The 15,353-nt window shown below is 32.1% G+C and overlaps 2 protein-coding genes across 7 annotated transcripts; both read right to left on the bottom strand.

Annotated features, from left to right (window-relative positions):
- Positions 1-1,402: 1,402 nt before the first annotated feature.
- Positions 1,403-4,439, bottom strand: LOC114183049 (putative pentatricopeptide repeat-containing protein At1g02420). 5 transcript variants are annotated; one of them, XM_028069883.1, is made up of 5 exons: positions 2,823-4,439; positions 2,483-2,665; positions 2,185-2,378; positions 1,999-2,100; positions 1,403-1,614 (listed from the first exon to the last, which is right to left on the bottom strand). In XM_028069883.1, exons 1-2 carry the CDS (start codon positions 4,278-4,280, stop codon positions 2,528-2,530), a joined length of 1,596 nt encoding a protein of 531 aa, XP_027925684.1. In that variant the 5' UTR covers positions 4,281-4,439; the 3' UTR covers positions 1,403-1,614; positions 1,999-2,100; positions 2,185-2,378; positions 2,483-2,527. The 5 variants fall into 5 exon arrangements, with proteins under 5 accessions (XP_027925684.1, XP_027925683.1, XP_027925687.1 ...); XM_028069882.1 differs by having other exon boundaries at positions 2,185-2,665; positions 2,823-4,438; XM_028069886.1 differs by lacking the exon at positions 2,483-2,665 and having other exon boundaries at positions 2,823-4,434.
- Positions 4,440-5,078: 639 nt separating this feature from the next.
- LOC114183405 (uncharacterized FCP1 homology domain-containing protein C1271.03c-like) lies at positions 5,079-9,115 on the bottom strand. 2 transcript variants are annotated; one of them, XM_028070418.1, is made up of 7 exons: positions 8,839-9,115; positions 7,301-7,769; positions 7,130-7,211; positions 6,910-6,979; positions 6,417-6,602; positions 6,230-6,290; positions 5,079-5,461 (listed from the first exon to the last, which is right to left on the bottom strand). In XM_028070418.1, exons 2-7 carry the CDS (start codon positions 7,626-7,628, stop codon positions 5,373-5,375), a joined length of 816 nt encoding a protein of 271 aa, XP_027926219.1. In that variant the 5' UTR covers positions 7,629-7,769; positions 8,839-9,115; the 3' UTR covers positions 5,079-5,372. The 2 variants fall into 2 exon arrangements, with proteins under 2 accessions (XP_027926219.1, XP_027926218.1); XM_028070417.1 differs by lacking the exon at positions 5,079-5,461 and adding an exon at positions 5,540-5,907 and having other exon boundaries at positions 8,839-9,114.
- Positions 9,116-15,353: the final 6,238 nt, after the last annotated feature.

Raw genomic sequence — 15,353 nt, 5'->3', positions numbered from 1 at the left:
GTTGTGTAGAGTTTGCAAAATGACATTTACTCATTTTATTTTTAATAATTGTATAAATTGGTCTATGATATCTGAAATTTAAAGCAGTGACATGTTAATTTTTAATTTAAATCTACACTTGTGTAAACTAGGTCTAAGCAAGTCTCTTGTGATCAACAGGTGCAACAAAAGATTTCTATACTTTCCCACCTTCATTCATTTTTGTTTTTCAACCGACTAATTTTGCTTTGCGGCATTTTTTGCTATATTTCAATCAATATATTCGATCGTTTCTAATGTATTTTCTTTTACTCAATTTTTATATATAAATTTAGAGACTAAATGCTAGTGAACATTAATTGAAGCGTCTTTTAAAGACAGAGACTCTTACCCCGTCATTTGTACGGTTTTGTTTTCCAGGCAGGGATGTTAGAGGGATGAAATCACAGAGGTGAAAGTCGAAGAAGTCATACATTATATTTTAAAGCAAATAACCCATACGTTATATTCTAGAGCGAGCGAGTAAATTTTAATTCCTTACAATAAGAAATGAATTTCAAATATTATAATTAGGTAAAATTTCAAGTTCATTGTTTGATGACAAATATCTGATAATCAACGGCTCCAGTTCAATCTTTATAGTTGGAACCAACCCTTAATCCACTATTCACTCACTCTCATCTTAGATTTAATGCGACAGATTCCCTACAATCTTTATATGTTAAGCGGAAGAAATTTAAAAATGCAATCACAAAAGCTTGGCCTTCACATAATCTCTCAAACTGCACATATTTTAATGTAAAATCTGACCAAATTTAAACTTCTCTCCCAATTACATTCAGCAAATTATAATTAAAAGGAAAACCAATTCGGCTTAAAACAAAGCATACACTCGGAAACCTTCCGGTGTCAATAATAATAAAAGAGGAGGACAAAACTGACAGTGTCGAAGTCTAATAAATTAAGTAATGTGGTCTTCGACCTCTTTTATATACAACAGAAAGTTTAAGGTATTCAAAGCTGTGTGGCCAATGGGTTTTGCATTAAATCTTGCACACTAGCCTGTAATGCTTAATACTACTATACTAATACACAGGTTATTTCCAGTAAGAGGATAGCATAATCTACAGATATTTTAAAAGGTGGAGAATAACTTCTATTTAAATGCTTCATCAGAATGATGAAAAATATGCAATATTTTTTAAACAAATTTATTCAAAATTCCCATCACGCATAGGCAACCATTTTAAAATTCAAATTTTAATAATTCAGATAGATTTTTCATTAATTCAACCATATTTTAAATTAATTCATTAATTCAAATAATTACATATTTTAAATATAAAATAATAGTCAGCAACGAACCTGATATAAATTCATTAAAAAATTATATAACATGTCTAACAAAATGAAAATATCATTATAAATAATAAAAACTCATACTTCGATTCATGCATCTAAAATATTTTTGAATAACTAGAACTATAAAAAGATCAGCATTGTACAAAAGATGAGACTTCTAAATCTTTTATAACATGTAGCTCACAGAGAAATGCTGTGATTGCATCATTGGTACAGTATTGTCGTGAAGTTGTTCTTTCTGGTGCATATCCATAGCATAATCTGCATTACCGCCTGCCAAATAATATGGCAACAAACAAATATTGAAATCAATTAAGCAACTTTGAATAAAGTATAACTCAGTAAATCAACACATGTAACCAAAAATAATTAGAAAAACACAGCTCTCATTTCCACCTCGGCTTGAAGTTAATATTTAATAGATAAATTTGATGCCTATCTTGAAACAGAAAGCAGGGGTGCATATAAATATCAAAACCAAGTAATGAAACAATACCGAGAATAATAAAAGTATAGAGTGTAATAAAGCCAACGCTGAAAGTAAACATGTATACAGATCCAGAAGACCTTCCTAATAAATTGTATAAATTTCATTGAACAACCACTCTCTCTCTAAGAAGACACTCTTTAACCTTCAAAATAGAAGGCATACTACACCTTTGAATCCTGGTAAAGCTGGGAAATCTTCATTCTGAATGCTAAACTCTTGGTTTTGTTGAACAATGGGACGGACGCCAAGACCCTATTTTCGTAAAGAACCTGAAATATTTTTGGTTATACCATTATTTATTGTTTAAGATGCGCAAATAAACCAAACATAAAACATCATTTATCTTCTCTTACCCAACTGTCCTTGAGGCCCTCCAGCAGAACTAGGACGACTTGTCAGTTGAAGGAAGTCATTGATATCAAAAGGGGAGCTGTCATTGGTATTCACATCATTCAACATTCCCATAGAGTTCAAGTTACTTACTGCTTGAACATGGCACCAGCGCTGGGATAAGAATTTCCTAGCATTGAAATTACCTGTGGAGATCCTGGATCAAGAAAATTGTTCGTTACCAGTCTTCTCTATTCAAGGGGGAAGTTTACATACTCAACACGGAGAAACATACAAAAAACTTAATCATGCAATTCATACATATCTCAATAAGCAGTTCTTTCAGTTGCTTCCAATCAGATTTTGCTACCATAGACAAAACATCCGCACATCACAAAAAAAAACTCTTAATATCACTAAACAAACAAAATGGAGAAGTGACACCTGAGCCAACAAATTTGAAGCAGGAAAACAAGAGCATACGTTGCCAGAAAGCATGTCCCACTATCAAGTTAAAAAAAAAAAGGTAAAAAACCAGGGAGTTGCTGCTACTCTCAAGGACAACAGTCCACCAGTCCAGTCCATGATTCTCAATATAGCAGAATAATGTCGTTTAGAGGCAAGAATGAATAGCAGACACTGGTGTCTCAGTTTGGCTCACCGAACTTTGATGCAATTGGAGTGGTCGCCCAAATATGGACATTTTCTGCGTCAAGTTCTCAAGGGCCTCATGTCTATTCGCTAGTTCCATGAGAACCTTAATTCTTCTAAACGACAGATTACTCGGTTTCTGCCCCTTCTCAATCATCTCCAAGAAGCACTTCTCCGCTTCTTCCAACTTCCCCATATCACAAAGCAAGTCAAACAGCACGTCAGAAACCAAGGTATACGACCCAAAACCCTTTTCCACCATGTTCCCCCATAACTGCAGTGCCATATCCACCTTCTCATACTTTCTAAACAACCTTATCAAGAACATACAAGACTGCGTATTCGGAAGGCACCCCTCAACCATCATCCTATTGTACATGATCCAAGAGTTATGCAAATCATTGGACCAGTAAAATACCCTAAAGAACAAATTATAAGTAGTTGCGTTCGGACTCAAACCCTTGCTCACCATCTCCTCCACCAAACCATAAGCATCACCAAGTCTCTTTGCGATGCAGAAATTCCTGATGGCAGCATTGTAGGCTGCAGCATCAGGGTAACACCCATACTCCTTCATCTCCTTCAAAACATCCCTGGCTTTATCAGGCTGCCCAATCAACCCCAACCCACTAATGATACATGTATACGTGATCACATCCGGCGACAAACCCTGGTCACGCATTTCATCAAGCACCTTATAAGCCTTCTCAATTTCCCTCCCCTTGCAGTAAACATCCACCAAACTATTGTATGTAACAACATCAGGTGTCACTCCCATTTCTTTCATTTCCTTGAAGAACCCTTCAGCATCCTCAGGGGTCTTCCACCCCGAAAGAAGAATGTTAAAAGTTTGTAAATTAGGACGAAATCGATGCTTCAAACTATGGTAAACGTTTCTAGCATCCGTCATGCTCTTCTCCTGACACAGCGTTCTCAACAGAGCATTGAAACAATTAGTATCAAATTCAGCTACCAGCTTCTTGAACTTTCTAAACGAGTCCACCGTTTGTCGAACGGAACACACTTTTGCAACTCTTCCCAACACGACCATAACGGTGCGAGCCGTTATGGCCGTTTGGTCTTTACGATGGCATTCAATTAAGACGTCCCAAACGTGACCATACATGCGGCTTCTACCGAGAATGTAGAGCATGGTGTCGAGGGAAAACGCAGTGTGGTAAAACCCTTTCCTTCTTCCGGTGTAACGGAAAAACTCTAGGGTTTGGGAGGGGTTCCCATGGCTGAAGCGAACCCTCTTGAGAACTTGATCGATCAATTCATTGGAGAGGAAAACACCGCTTGATTTCAGGGATTGTTTCAGCTGTTCCGGTGTGGAGGTGCTGCTGAGTATGCCGAACACTTTCTGTACGTCGTCGTTTTCATTGGAGCTTGAGAAGCAGTGCGGGATTACGGTTGAGGGAAGAGCGCAATTCAACGGCGATTTCACTGAGAAACGCCTCACCAACATTTTTTAAATTTGTGAAGTGAAATTGGTCGTTCAGGAAAACAATAACTTAAAGAAAGGTTCGACCCTCATTATACTATAATAATAAAATCACTCTTTAAATAGTTTATCAAAATAAATCAAAAATGGCATTCGTATATTTTTACTTTTCCTCTGACATTTGATTTTTAACTCTCTTTTTGTAAATTGTTGAGAGGCGAAATGCAGAAAGTTTTACTTGTTCATACCAGATACTATTATACGAAGCATGAAAAAAAAAAGACAACCTCACGATAAGAAAGAAAAATGTGAAAAAAAAAACTTATTTGGTATATAATTTTCAGTGCAATATATTTTTTCAAAGTACTTTTTTAAAATAAATAAAATTCAAATTTAAAAATTTACTTTACACATTATCATTAGTGATGTACTTGATTAAAGCTTCTATAAACTCTTCTTTTTTCTTATCTAAGGTTGATGAATTTGATTCGGGGTGTGTTTATTTTTCCGTTTTGAAGCCCAAACCCACTTTTATTTTGCATTAAAAGTGATGCCAAATGTGTGACAATTTTGTTTTGAGATTTATTTGGTTCAAAAATTGGTTAGTTTCAAAGCAATTTAAAGATGTTTTTCTCATATTATTTTCATTTCATCCAAAGAAACTTACTTTCCTTAACTGTAACCCAAACACACTATCAGTCGTAAAGTTGAAAGTAATCGCGAATTTTGAACGCATTCGGCATTAGCTTGTAAGTTAGCTGAAAATCGAAATTTTATTCGTTCACGAAATAGCACCAAAACGACTTAGAACGTGCGAATCACATTGCAAAACTTGGCTACTAGTTATTCTATTCTGTTTCATAAAAAAAAAACTTGGGCTACTAGGGAGTAGTAGCTAGGTAGATTTGTTGGAGATGAAAAGATTTTCACGTGCAATGTATTAATGGGAAACGAAATATCATGAAACAGGAGCATTAAGACTCATTAGTCACACTCACAATGACACTGAAGCTTGTCTCCTTTCCTAACCCTGCTTTCATTTGACTACCATCATTTGGCACAACTGATTCACATTAAATAGGAAATTCCGTGCTTTCGTCCTCTGATTCAATGGGCTCAAGGTTTCCAATAAATTTTTGGCCCATTCCACGTGAAGTGGGCCAAACAAACTTTAAGGCCAGATATGATTCGGCCTGACGCCACATCTGTAATCAGTCTCCAAGTAATTTAGGAATAGGCATAAGGACATTTGATATATTAAAGCATAAATCAAATATGTGTACTAATAAATAAACAGATGTTCCTATATAAATATAGTAAGTGTATAAGAATTGAAAAACAATGGAAAACATTAAAATTCAATGGAAAGAACTTTGAAATATAGTAATTTTAAAATTTGAATTGAAAAACAATAGAAAACATTAAAATTCAATGGAAAGCACTTTGAAATTTGTATTAATGGGACCTTTTTTTCACTTTTCAGGTTAATAGAAAGACTAAGAAAGACTATCGAGAACTTCACGGTAGAAGTTCCAAAATTCACTTCTTTCATCTATAGCACTTTGACCAAACGGGTGTTGCTCCACATACTTCTGCATATTTTCAGCATCTGCCAATCCGTTCAGATATTCTCTCAGATCACCTCCACGAGCTGTCATAATTCATTCGTGATTAATTACCACTAGAAAATCGTGCTTCAAAGAGAAAATAAATGATCCATTAATGCCTTTTTGCGGTTGAAAAGTTATAATGAACCAAAAGTACTTTGTCTATGACAAAACTTGCTTACAGTAACTATAAGCTTAATGTTAAATGAAAGATGAAGAATTAAATATAAAGGTTAAGTTCAAAGAAAAACAGAGAAGCGCTACAGAACAAACAAAATCAGTCAAATCCACTTAGTCCATTAGCAAAATCTAACCAAGCCACAAGCAAATATAAATTAGAAGGTCATTTTGTAGTTTGGACCATACCTAGTGAATTGTCGCTCTGATTCTGAAAGTCGAATGATTGCGGAAACACGGAATTGCATGGCTAAAACAAATTATTTTACCATTCAAGAGTAAGTTAGTAAAATAATAGAAAAATATACGGGTGGTTTCGATTTTCTTGAATGAAAATTGAAAAAAAAAAAAAAGAAAAAGGGAACTGGTTGTTTACAGGATTAAGTAATGCCTTGTATGGAGAATCATCCAACAGCAAAGTATTTGATTCATTGTAGTATCCCTTCTCCCATGGAAGTTTGGAATCGTACTTCTCCCAAATTTTCCTCAAATCTTTAAAAACCAATGGCTTGTACTTGTTTTCGAGAGTTTTGAAACTTGTTTTAGTACAATAAGAAAGATCCTACAAAAGTCAATAACATTTAATATGAGATGCAGAGAGTAGGCCATTATCTGATATAGATGTTTAAATTTTAAAGAGTTTCAAGATATTACCTCCTTGCCCAAATTGAAATACATATGAATATATTAACAAGTAAGAAGGAAAAAAATGGATCAATGTTAGCTTTTACTCACATGGTCGGTACAAATCCACAATCCCAAACATAATTTATACCAAATTTACAAAAAGAGGGTCTCCACAGGACAAATTATTTGAAAATCAAGAACAGTAGCCAAATGAATTCACAGATGACGGATAAAATACTTACCCAACAAAAAAGAAACCTGTTTCTCATTTTTCTTCCCATCAAATGATCAAGGACACGATTGATATTTTTCCTACAAAATAGTAATATGAAAAATTAATACGCCACAGATAAAACATCACTGAAAGAACATTGGGGTGGCTACTGAAAAGATGATGCAGACAAAGCGAACACCAAAGTTTTTAACTGACATTTTAGAAAAAGATGGTTGAGGAATATATACCTGGTTCTTGAAGACCATATGGCTACTTCAAACTTCTCAAAGCAGAAGTTCAGAAAGTCGAGATAAAAGGGCCTCTTGAATACTGAAATGAAGCATAACTCGATTGGTAAAGAATGCATAAGGCACACCATCTTAGTATAGAAAAAGTATAATAACAGAGTTGTTTCTCACATGCTTTCTTTCCTACGGTTGCATCTGCTTTACGATGCTTTGGAGCAGGAGAAACAATGTCCACAAGAAGCCCATTTACATCAAGAACAATAAGCTTTTTCTTCAAATATACAGTTGACGGTCCAACTAAAGAAATTCGCCTAGTTTTTGGCCTGTCTTTTTCATTTGTGGTAGAAACAGAAACTTTCCTCTTTTTATTTCTGCGAGAAACCCGTCTTCTACGGTTTGCTTTATCTAATACAGGTGACTCTGTACTCGTAGCATTTTTTATACCCTCCTTTGGCATGTCACAAACTACTATTTTGTTTTCCTCTCTAAGGTGTTTCATCCTATATATCTTTAGTTACTTAGGTAAATTAATGATGCAAGTAACACTATAATGGCACTATAGATGACAGCAATCTTAATATACTCTCCTCCCAAGGTTGATTATCTTGTACTGTTCCATTGTCTTTTGTCTAAATGAACTCTGCAAATGTAGACATCAAAGGACTCAAATGATATATAGAATTGTATCTACAGAAAAATGAGCCAGTAAAATCAAAAGTAATTTAATAAATAGGTCGAGATTAAAATAAAATACAAAACTGCTAGAAACAAAAACTCTAATTGTTCTGTAGGAAGACCAAATAAAACCTTGTAATCATCCATCACCATAGTATGCGAGGCTTCTGTTCAATTTATTGTTTAGTTTACTAACTAAGACCACATTCTCAATTTCAGCTGTGCAATCATCCACTGGAATAGAGAAGGCACTAAAAAATGCTAAAGTTCAACAATTTTAACGAGTTCTGATTCTGTCGTTCTTCCAACTCTAGCCGTTGTATTGGTTATTAAACTAAAGGCGTAACTTCGAAAAATGGAGAATAACAGAGACAGAGAGATTCCAAATAATCAAAGCCATGCGTATACAACTTACAATATACAGATGAACAGCTCAAATGGATAAGCTATAACAATTTTGAAAAATAAAACAAATTATACCGTAAAACAGAAGTGCAGAATTTTCATAAAGTATAATTCAGGTTAAGCAAATACCCATTACCAAAGCAAGGTCCCGAGAAGACACTCCAACTTTGGAACATAGAAGGTAGAAGAGTTTGGCTGTTCTTTTTTATCTTGACGTGTTGTCAAAGAAAATTTAACGTAAATAAAGAGAAAAGCAATTACAGTTCAACATCTGGGCTCAAAAGGAATATGAAAAGTTTCCAATATTAACACTCCGTTCACTCACCTGAGGTATTTCCTATTTAGAGGATCCAAGGGACCAGAGAAAGAAATGATTTGAAGGTGATTGAAATGTTTACTTGTAGGGGTTTAAGAGAGGGGAATAGAAACCAATCCAAATCTGAGACAGTTATCCAAAATCAGATCCGCTGAAAGTACTTTGATAAGGTTTTTTCACTTCTGAAAGTAATTTGTATAACAATCCTCACAACAGCAATGTACATGTACACAAAATTAAACTCGTGGAATTTTCAGAAACGATTCAGATATTCGATGCTACCTAATTGAATTCATTGTATTCTTCTACTAACCTGGCAGTTGGAGACGGTTGACGGAGCCTACCGTTTCTGTGTCCTCTGCGGCAGCGCAAGGGTGTGGTTCGCACCACCCTTGTTCCTCCGTTGGTCTTCGTTGTTTTGGTGGCGCTGGAAATGGTGGTGCCGGTGGCTTAGGTTTGTTATGGAGTTGAGATCTATTGAGTATTGAGTATGCCCCTTGGCTTTTAGGACAAAGTGATGTAACCGCAATGCAGATGAAGTGTTCGATAAAAGGGAATAGCAGCAATTCGAGCAAATTGATGTTCACGATTTTAAATAAGGGTATAAATAGATCCAATGGTAAGAGTCAACGTGAATTCCCGAAAAAGTCTTTTAGTGTAGTCACTAAATTGAATTCAATTTTAAAATTTAAATTAAGAATTGTATTTAAAAAAAAATGAATAAAATTAAATTAAATTCTCAATTATAATATTGTTATTAAGAAAAATATTGACATGCTGTCTTTCAAAAATCATACCTAAACATATATATATCAGAAACTTCTGTTTTTTAATAAATGAAAACATATTTTCATATATGTGTTTTGGTGTATAGCAAGAAAGGGTGTAAGAATAACATGTTGTTGAGTTTCTCTTGTTCACCGGCCCAAGCCCAAACATGAGTGCAACGGTCCGTGCTAAAATGGAAAACACGGGCCATGTTGAGCAAGCCCAAAAGGAAAATTCACCTTAAATATTTGCATTATGATCATTCTTTTAATGGTATCGATGTCAATTTAACAAAAACAACTACATTAACACGTTTTAAATAAAATGAAAATTGAATTGAAAATAAAATAAAAAATTTAAAAATCATATTAAATAAATGTCACAAATATTTATTAAAAAAAATTATATATTGCAGGACCACTGTTGTAAAACGACATTAATTGTATAATTAAATGCATGGTTGAGTAAATATGTTATGTTTGATTTGGCAATGTGATATTATTGAAGACGTTGAACCTTTAACAACAGCAACTTCTTCATAAAGCCACAATTATTTGGATATTAATGTTTTAATTATTGGCAGTAGCCATCTTCAAGTACTGAGTGAAGCTGGAGGACAGTTAAGAAGAATGAAAGTTAAAAGATGTGCAGTACATGATGAGAAAAATCCTTCCGTGCATTGGTAGGTGCATCCAATATTAAATCAAATAAAGCTAACTTTATTATACTGAACCGAGGAAAAAATATATAGCCACCAATATGGAGATTAATTAATGATAATCGTACTTAATTCGATTGAAGTTATCTATTTTATGCATGTGTATAGAAAATAAATAAGATCCAATTTTACTAGTCATTAAATCATTAATAATTTCCTATAAAATACTGCTGGTACTTTCCGTATACTATACGTATATTATAATGTCAAGAATGTGTATTGTTACGTCTCCGTTATGTACGATTCAAAACCAAGTCTTGTCACAGGTCTGTGAATTTGCCATATCCCTTATTTGTAATGTTAAACAATAGTTATCTGTTACGATCGGTGGTGACTCGCCTTGCGAATTAGACTAAGCCGAAATTTTTGAAAGGAAAGAAGAAACATGATGATGAAGAGATATTTATTTGAATAAGTTTTTTTCTTGATTATGAAATGTTATAAATCGATATCATCCTAACCACGTAAAAATTAACACATGGTCTGATAGTATAATTATATTTAGGTATTGATATTATAATTACGTAGTTATAAATAAGTAAATTTAAGGTAGACATCTCTTTATTAACTGTTTGTTTATTGAGTGTTATAAAGTTTTTCTAGTACATCTCAACATATACTAGAGCAGTGAGAATATTTATTTAATATTTTTTATTTAAATTAGTTTTTGAGAAAAATTTCAGTTTTAAAAATATTTTTTTAAAAAAAATATACAAATATTTAGTATATCTAGAAAATCAAGATTGAGATATTATAAGTATTTAATATTATGTTACATTTTATTCTATATATAAAATATATGAATAAAATAAAATAACAAGTTTTTCTATACTAGATATTTTTCATATTTTTAAAAACTCTAAAAATTTCAATAGTGGTATCATAGTCATCATTCTTATGAGACCTACAGATGGAAGAAAATTTCTCATAAATTGTTATTTCACTCTTTGACGGTAAAAACTATGATCCATGGACGAAAAAAATGTAAACTTATCTAGATAGGCTAGATTTGTGGGAAGTCGTGACAGAATACATACGACATTGGTTATTTGCCTGAAAATCTCACTATGACTCAAATCAAAATACAAAAGAAAAAAAGACAAAGACAAAATCATACTTGGTGTCTCACAAATGATCCTTATCAAGATTGTGACTCTAAAGTCATCCAAAGAAATTTATGACTAAGAACTATCCAAACAAATTGTTGGATATTGCTAACAAGATAAACTTATTAAGAAAAGAATTTTCAAATTTCAAACTTGTTGAGAAAATTTTGATGACTGTACTAGAGAAATACAAAACATCCATTACTTGAAAAATACATAAGATTTGTCTACAATTACTTTGACATAAGTGATATATATCTTACAAGCACAAGAGTAACGGAGACCAATGAAAGAAGATCATGCGAATGAAGTTACTTTACTTCATTATTGGTAAAGATACTCTTGAAGTCACGAACAACAAAAGAAATTATACAACAACACACAAGTTTTTTCATCTTATTTCCATTGTAAGAAAAATAATCATCAACATAACAAGCGTTAGTGGCTATATGCAAAAGGCCACATATGCAATCAATTGACATGTGAAAAAGATATGCAAATCCCAAAATCCTTAAGGTGTAAATATTATATATGATGAATTGGGAAAGAACTACTTTGTACATCATCATGTGTTACAACCAACATATCTACAAAATGTTGGATTATAGATAATCTATATATATATATATATATATATATATATATATATATATATATATACACACACACACACAAATGAGAACTAACAAATAGCAACTTTTTCAATTAAATACTATATATCACACACTTCAATTCAAAAATTTTTATCTACAAAAACTAAAAAAGCTAACGTGTCACACTCTCATCATTTTGACACTTCGAAAAAAAATTAAAAAAAAAAATTTCTCTCTCTTTCCGCTTTCTCCACGTATCCCACCGCTTATTTTTCCTCTCTTTCCACTTTCAAAATTCAAATTCAATTCTCTCTCTTAAACTTTTTCTCTCTCTTTTTTACTTTTCGTCTCTCATTCTCACTTTCACAGCTTCAAACGCTTCATCTTCTCACTCTTCCTCAGTCTTCTCACCTTCCTCTTTCTCACTTCTTTCTCTCTCTTTCTCTGTCTCTGTTTCTCCGCGTTCATCATGGTTTCTCTGCCTTTCTTAGCTTCTTCTCTAACATCTTCTTTTCATCGAGTTGTTTTTAAATCGCAAAAAAATGACTATGGAGATGGTTTATATTTTGTGAGATCTAACTTTTTCATGCCTTTTTTTACAGGTTTTAACCCAGAAGTCGAATTTATTTTGAGTTTTCTCAACCGAACAACTTATCTTCTTATATTTTCCGATATCTAACTTTTTGATGCGTTTTTTTACAGGTTTAAAACAAGAAGTCGATTTTATTTAGAGTTTTCTCAACCGAACAACTCATTTCTTCTTATTTTTTGTCAGATCTATCTTTTTCATTCGTTTTTTCAGAGATTTAAACCCAGAAGTCGTATTTATTTTGATTTTTCTCAAGCAAGCATCTCATTTTCTTCTTATATTTTGTCAGATCTAACTTTTTCATGCGTTTTTTTACAGGTAAGAACCCAGAAGTCGATTTTATTTTGAGTTTCTCAAGCGAACAACTCATTTTCTTCTTATATTTTGTCAGATCTAACTTTTTCATGCGCTTTTTTACAGGTAAGAACACAGAAGTCGATTTCATTTTGAGTTTTCTAAAGCGAACAACTCATTTTCTTCTTATTTTTTGTCAGATCAATCTTTTTCATGCGTTTTTTTACAGGTTTAAACCCAGAAATCGTTTTTATTTTGAGTTTTCTCAAGCGAACATCTATTTTTCTTCTCATATTTTGTCAGATCTAACTTTTTCATGCGTTTTTTTACAGGTTTAAACCCAGAAGTCAATTTTATTTTGAGTTTTCTCAACCGAACAACTCATTTTCTTCTTATATTTTGTCAGATCTAACTATTTGTTTCATTTTTGTACATGACTAATATGGTTCACTGTGACATATGGTTTTATTACGCAGATTTCGTTTTCATTTTGACCTTTCTCAAGCAAACAACTAATATTCTTCTTTTATTTTCTCAGATCTAACTATTTTTTTCCGATGATGGTATTTTCTAGGGTTGCTACATGTCTAATATGGTTCACTGCGACAGATTTAACATCAGGTTTATAAAAACTTTTTATCTAACTATTTTTGGCGTTTATGTACTTTGATCTAACTGTTTCTTATATTTTTCTTCTGTTTACAGGCTTCAAATCAAGATTTCAAACTGATTCAAGAGTCTTTTTCGCTGTACAACTTAACTGGTAAGTAATTTGTATCAAAATCTACCTTTTTTTTTACCAATTTATCTGTATTTTTCCACCTTTTACAAGCAACCCGTTCATCTTCTTCATTTTTCTACCTTCAACTCTCTTGGTGTCATTTTTTTTTTTCGTTCATGGTATTTTTTTAATAATGCATTCTATCAGCAGATCTCTTTATTGTTATCCGATTTACGTTTTTATTTGGACATTTTTCAAAGAGTTCATCATACACTATATTTTTTCAAAGTTCTACACCAAACAAAGTTAATCTAACTATTTTTTCCGTTTATCTACCTTGATCTAACTGTTTTTCTTCTGGATACAGGCTTCAAATCAAGATTTCAAAGTCATGCACGAGTCTTTTTCGTTGTACAACTTAACTGGTAAGTAATTTGTATCAAAATACCTTTTTCTTTACCAACTTATCTGTATTTTTTCACCTTTTACAAGCAAACCCTTAATCTTCTTCATTTTTCTACCTTAAACTCTATTTGTGTCATTTTTTTTCGTTAATGGTATTTTTTTAATAATGCATTGTATCACCAAATCTCTTTATTTTTACCCAATTTTTGTTTTTATTCGGACATTTTTCAAAGAGTTCTTCACATTTTTCCAATCATCGTTTACTCCATCAAAACCATTTCGTTTAGAAAACGTTTTGTATTCCAACCCCTTCAAATACGGCTTCAAATTTTTTTCCAAATCAACCTGTCAATCAGTGTTCAAACGCATTAAATTTCGCACTGCTCGAGATAATGATGAATAAACTGCTTCATCATCTGTCACTGCTCCATCATCTGCCACACGTTATAATTATTAAACTTTATTATATTCCAATATTAAATACCCCTTCCTGAAAAAAATCAACATTAATAAATTACATTAAATAATTCTTCTTATACTTTTACGACGCTTCATAATTCTTTTTTTTTAACGTATTATTTTTTAATTCGTATTTATTAACATGTACTTTTACCAGTTCAGACTGTCCAGTATGTACGGATACTTCCAACACCTATGACTTCTCCTATTCTTTTTATATATATATTCCCTATGTTTACCAATTCAAAGTCAGACATCTGATTTTTCTACTGTTACCCATTTTCTTCTCTTACAATTTTACTTCATCACCAACCTATTCTCCTGCAATGGAATCCATGCCCACACCACAATCCATACTTTCTTCAGAAATGGTTGGCAGATTCATTTCTATGTTTTTGAAAGACCATGTATATTTTTTGATTTCAAACTCATTTATTTTTGTTATTTATATTTATTTATTTATTTATTCTTAACTTGCTAATATTTTAAGGACTTTGGACACGTCGACCGAGTGTTCATAAGACGCTATTGGGAGGACCTTGCTGCTAAATGGATTGTTGTTGATTACCAAAGTAATGTTCACCATGTTACTTACAACATGGATATTCACACTCCAATGATTACCCAAGGCTAGAACCAACTAAGATCTTTCTATGGAGATCATCAACTCTTTGTAGAGGATCACCCTGAATTGTTTTTTAAAGTTGAAAGTGAAATAACAAGCAGAGATATCAAAGTTCTTTATCTATTCTTTTGGTATTAAAGTTGAAAATTTTGTATGTAATTTTGTTTGAACTTCTTATATATATATATATATATATATATATATATATATATATATATATATATATATATATATATATATATATATCTCAATATATAAGAAGATTTCAATTGGACTCTTATTTTGTATGCAGTTATTATATATCTCAATATAAAAGTTATATTTTATTCTCTTTTATTATATGTATTTTCCTTTTTTGTATTAGATTTTGTTCGACTTCATTTTAGTCAATATAAATTATTTTTAATTAGAAATTGAATTAATTAACATTTATTACCATTCCATATAAATTGGAAATTTAAACGTCAGTGAAATAAATAACTATTACTTATTAATTATTATTATTAAAATAATATAAGTTATAAAATAATTAAAATATTTTTCACCATTT

This window comes from Vigna unguiculata, chromosome 5, assembly GCF_004118075.2.
Source record: "Vigna unguiculata cultivar IT97K-499-35 chromosome 5, ASM411807v1, whole genome shotgun sequence".
Taxonomy (NCBI): Eukaryota; Viridiplantae; Streptophyta; class Magnoliopsida; order Fabales; family Fabaceae; genus Vigna; species Vigna unguiculata.
The sequence above is the reverse complement of the archived record's forward strand: the minus strand, read 5'-3'. Positions and strand labels throughout refer to the sequence as shown.

Coding starts and splice junctions, on each gene's coding strand:
- LOC114183049 (XM_028069883.1), bottom strand. CDS start 4,280: ATGTTGGTGAGGCGTTTCTCAGTGAAATCGCCGTTGAATTGCGCTCTT. Junction 2,666..2,822: donor TCCAATTGCATCAAAGTTCG/GTGAGCCAAACT, acceptor TTAACTTGATAG/TGGGACATGCTTTCTGGCAA.
- LOC114183405 (XM_028070417.1), bottom strand. CDS start 7,628: ATGAAACACCTTAGAGAGGAAAACAAAATAGTAGTTTGTGACATGCCA. Junction 7,212..7,300: donor AACCGTAGGAAAGAAAGCAT/GTGAGAAACAAC, acceptor GCTTCATTTCAG/TATTCAAGAGGCCCTTTTAT. Junction 6,980..7,129: donor ATATGGTCTTCAAGAACCAG/GTATATATTCCT, acceptor ACTATTTTGTAG/GAAAAATATCAATCGTGTCC.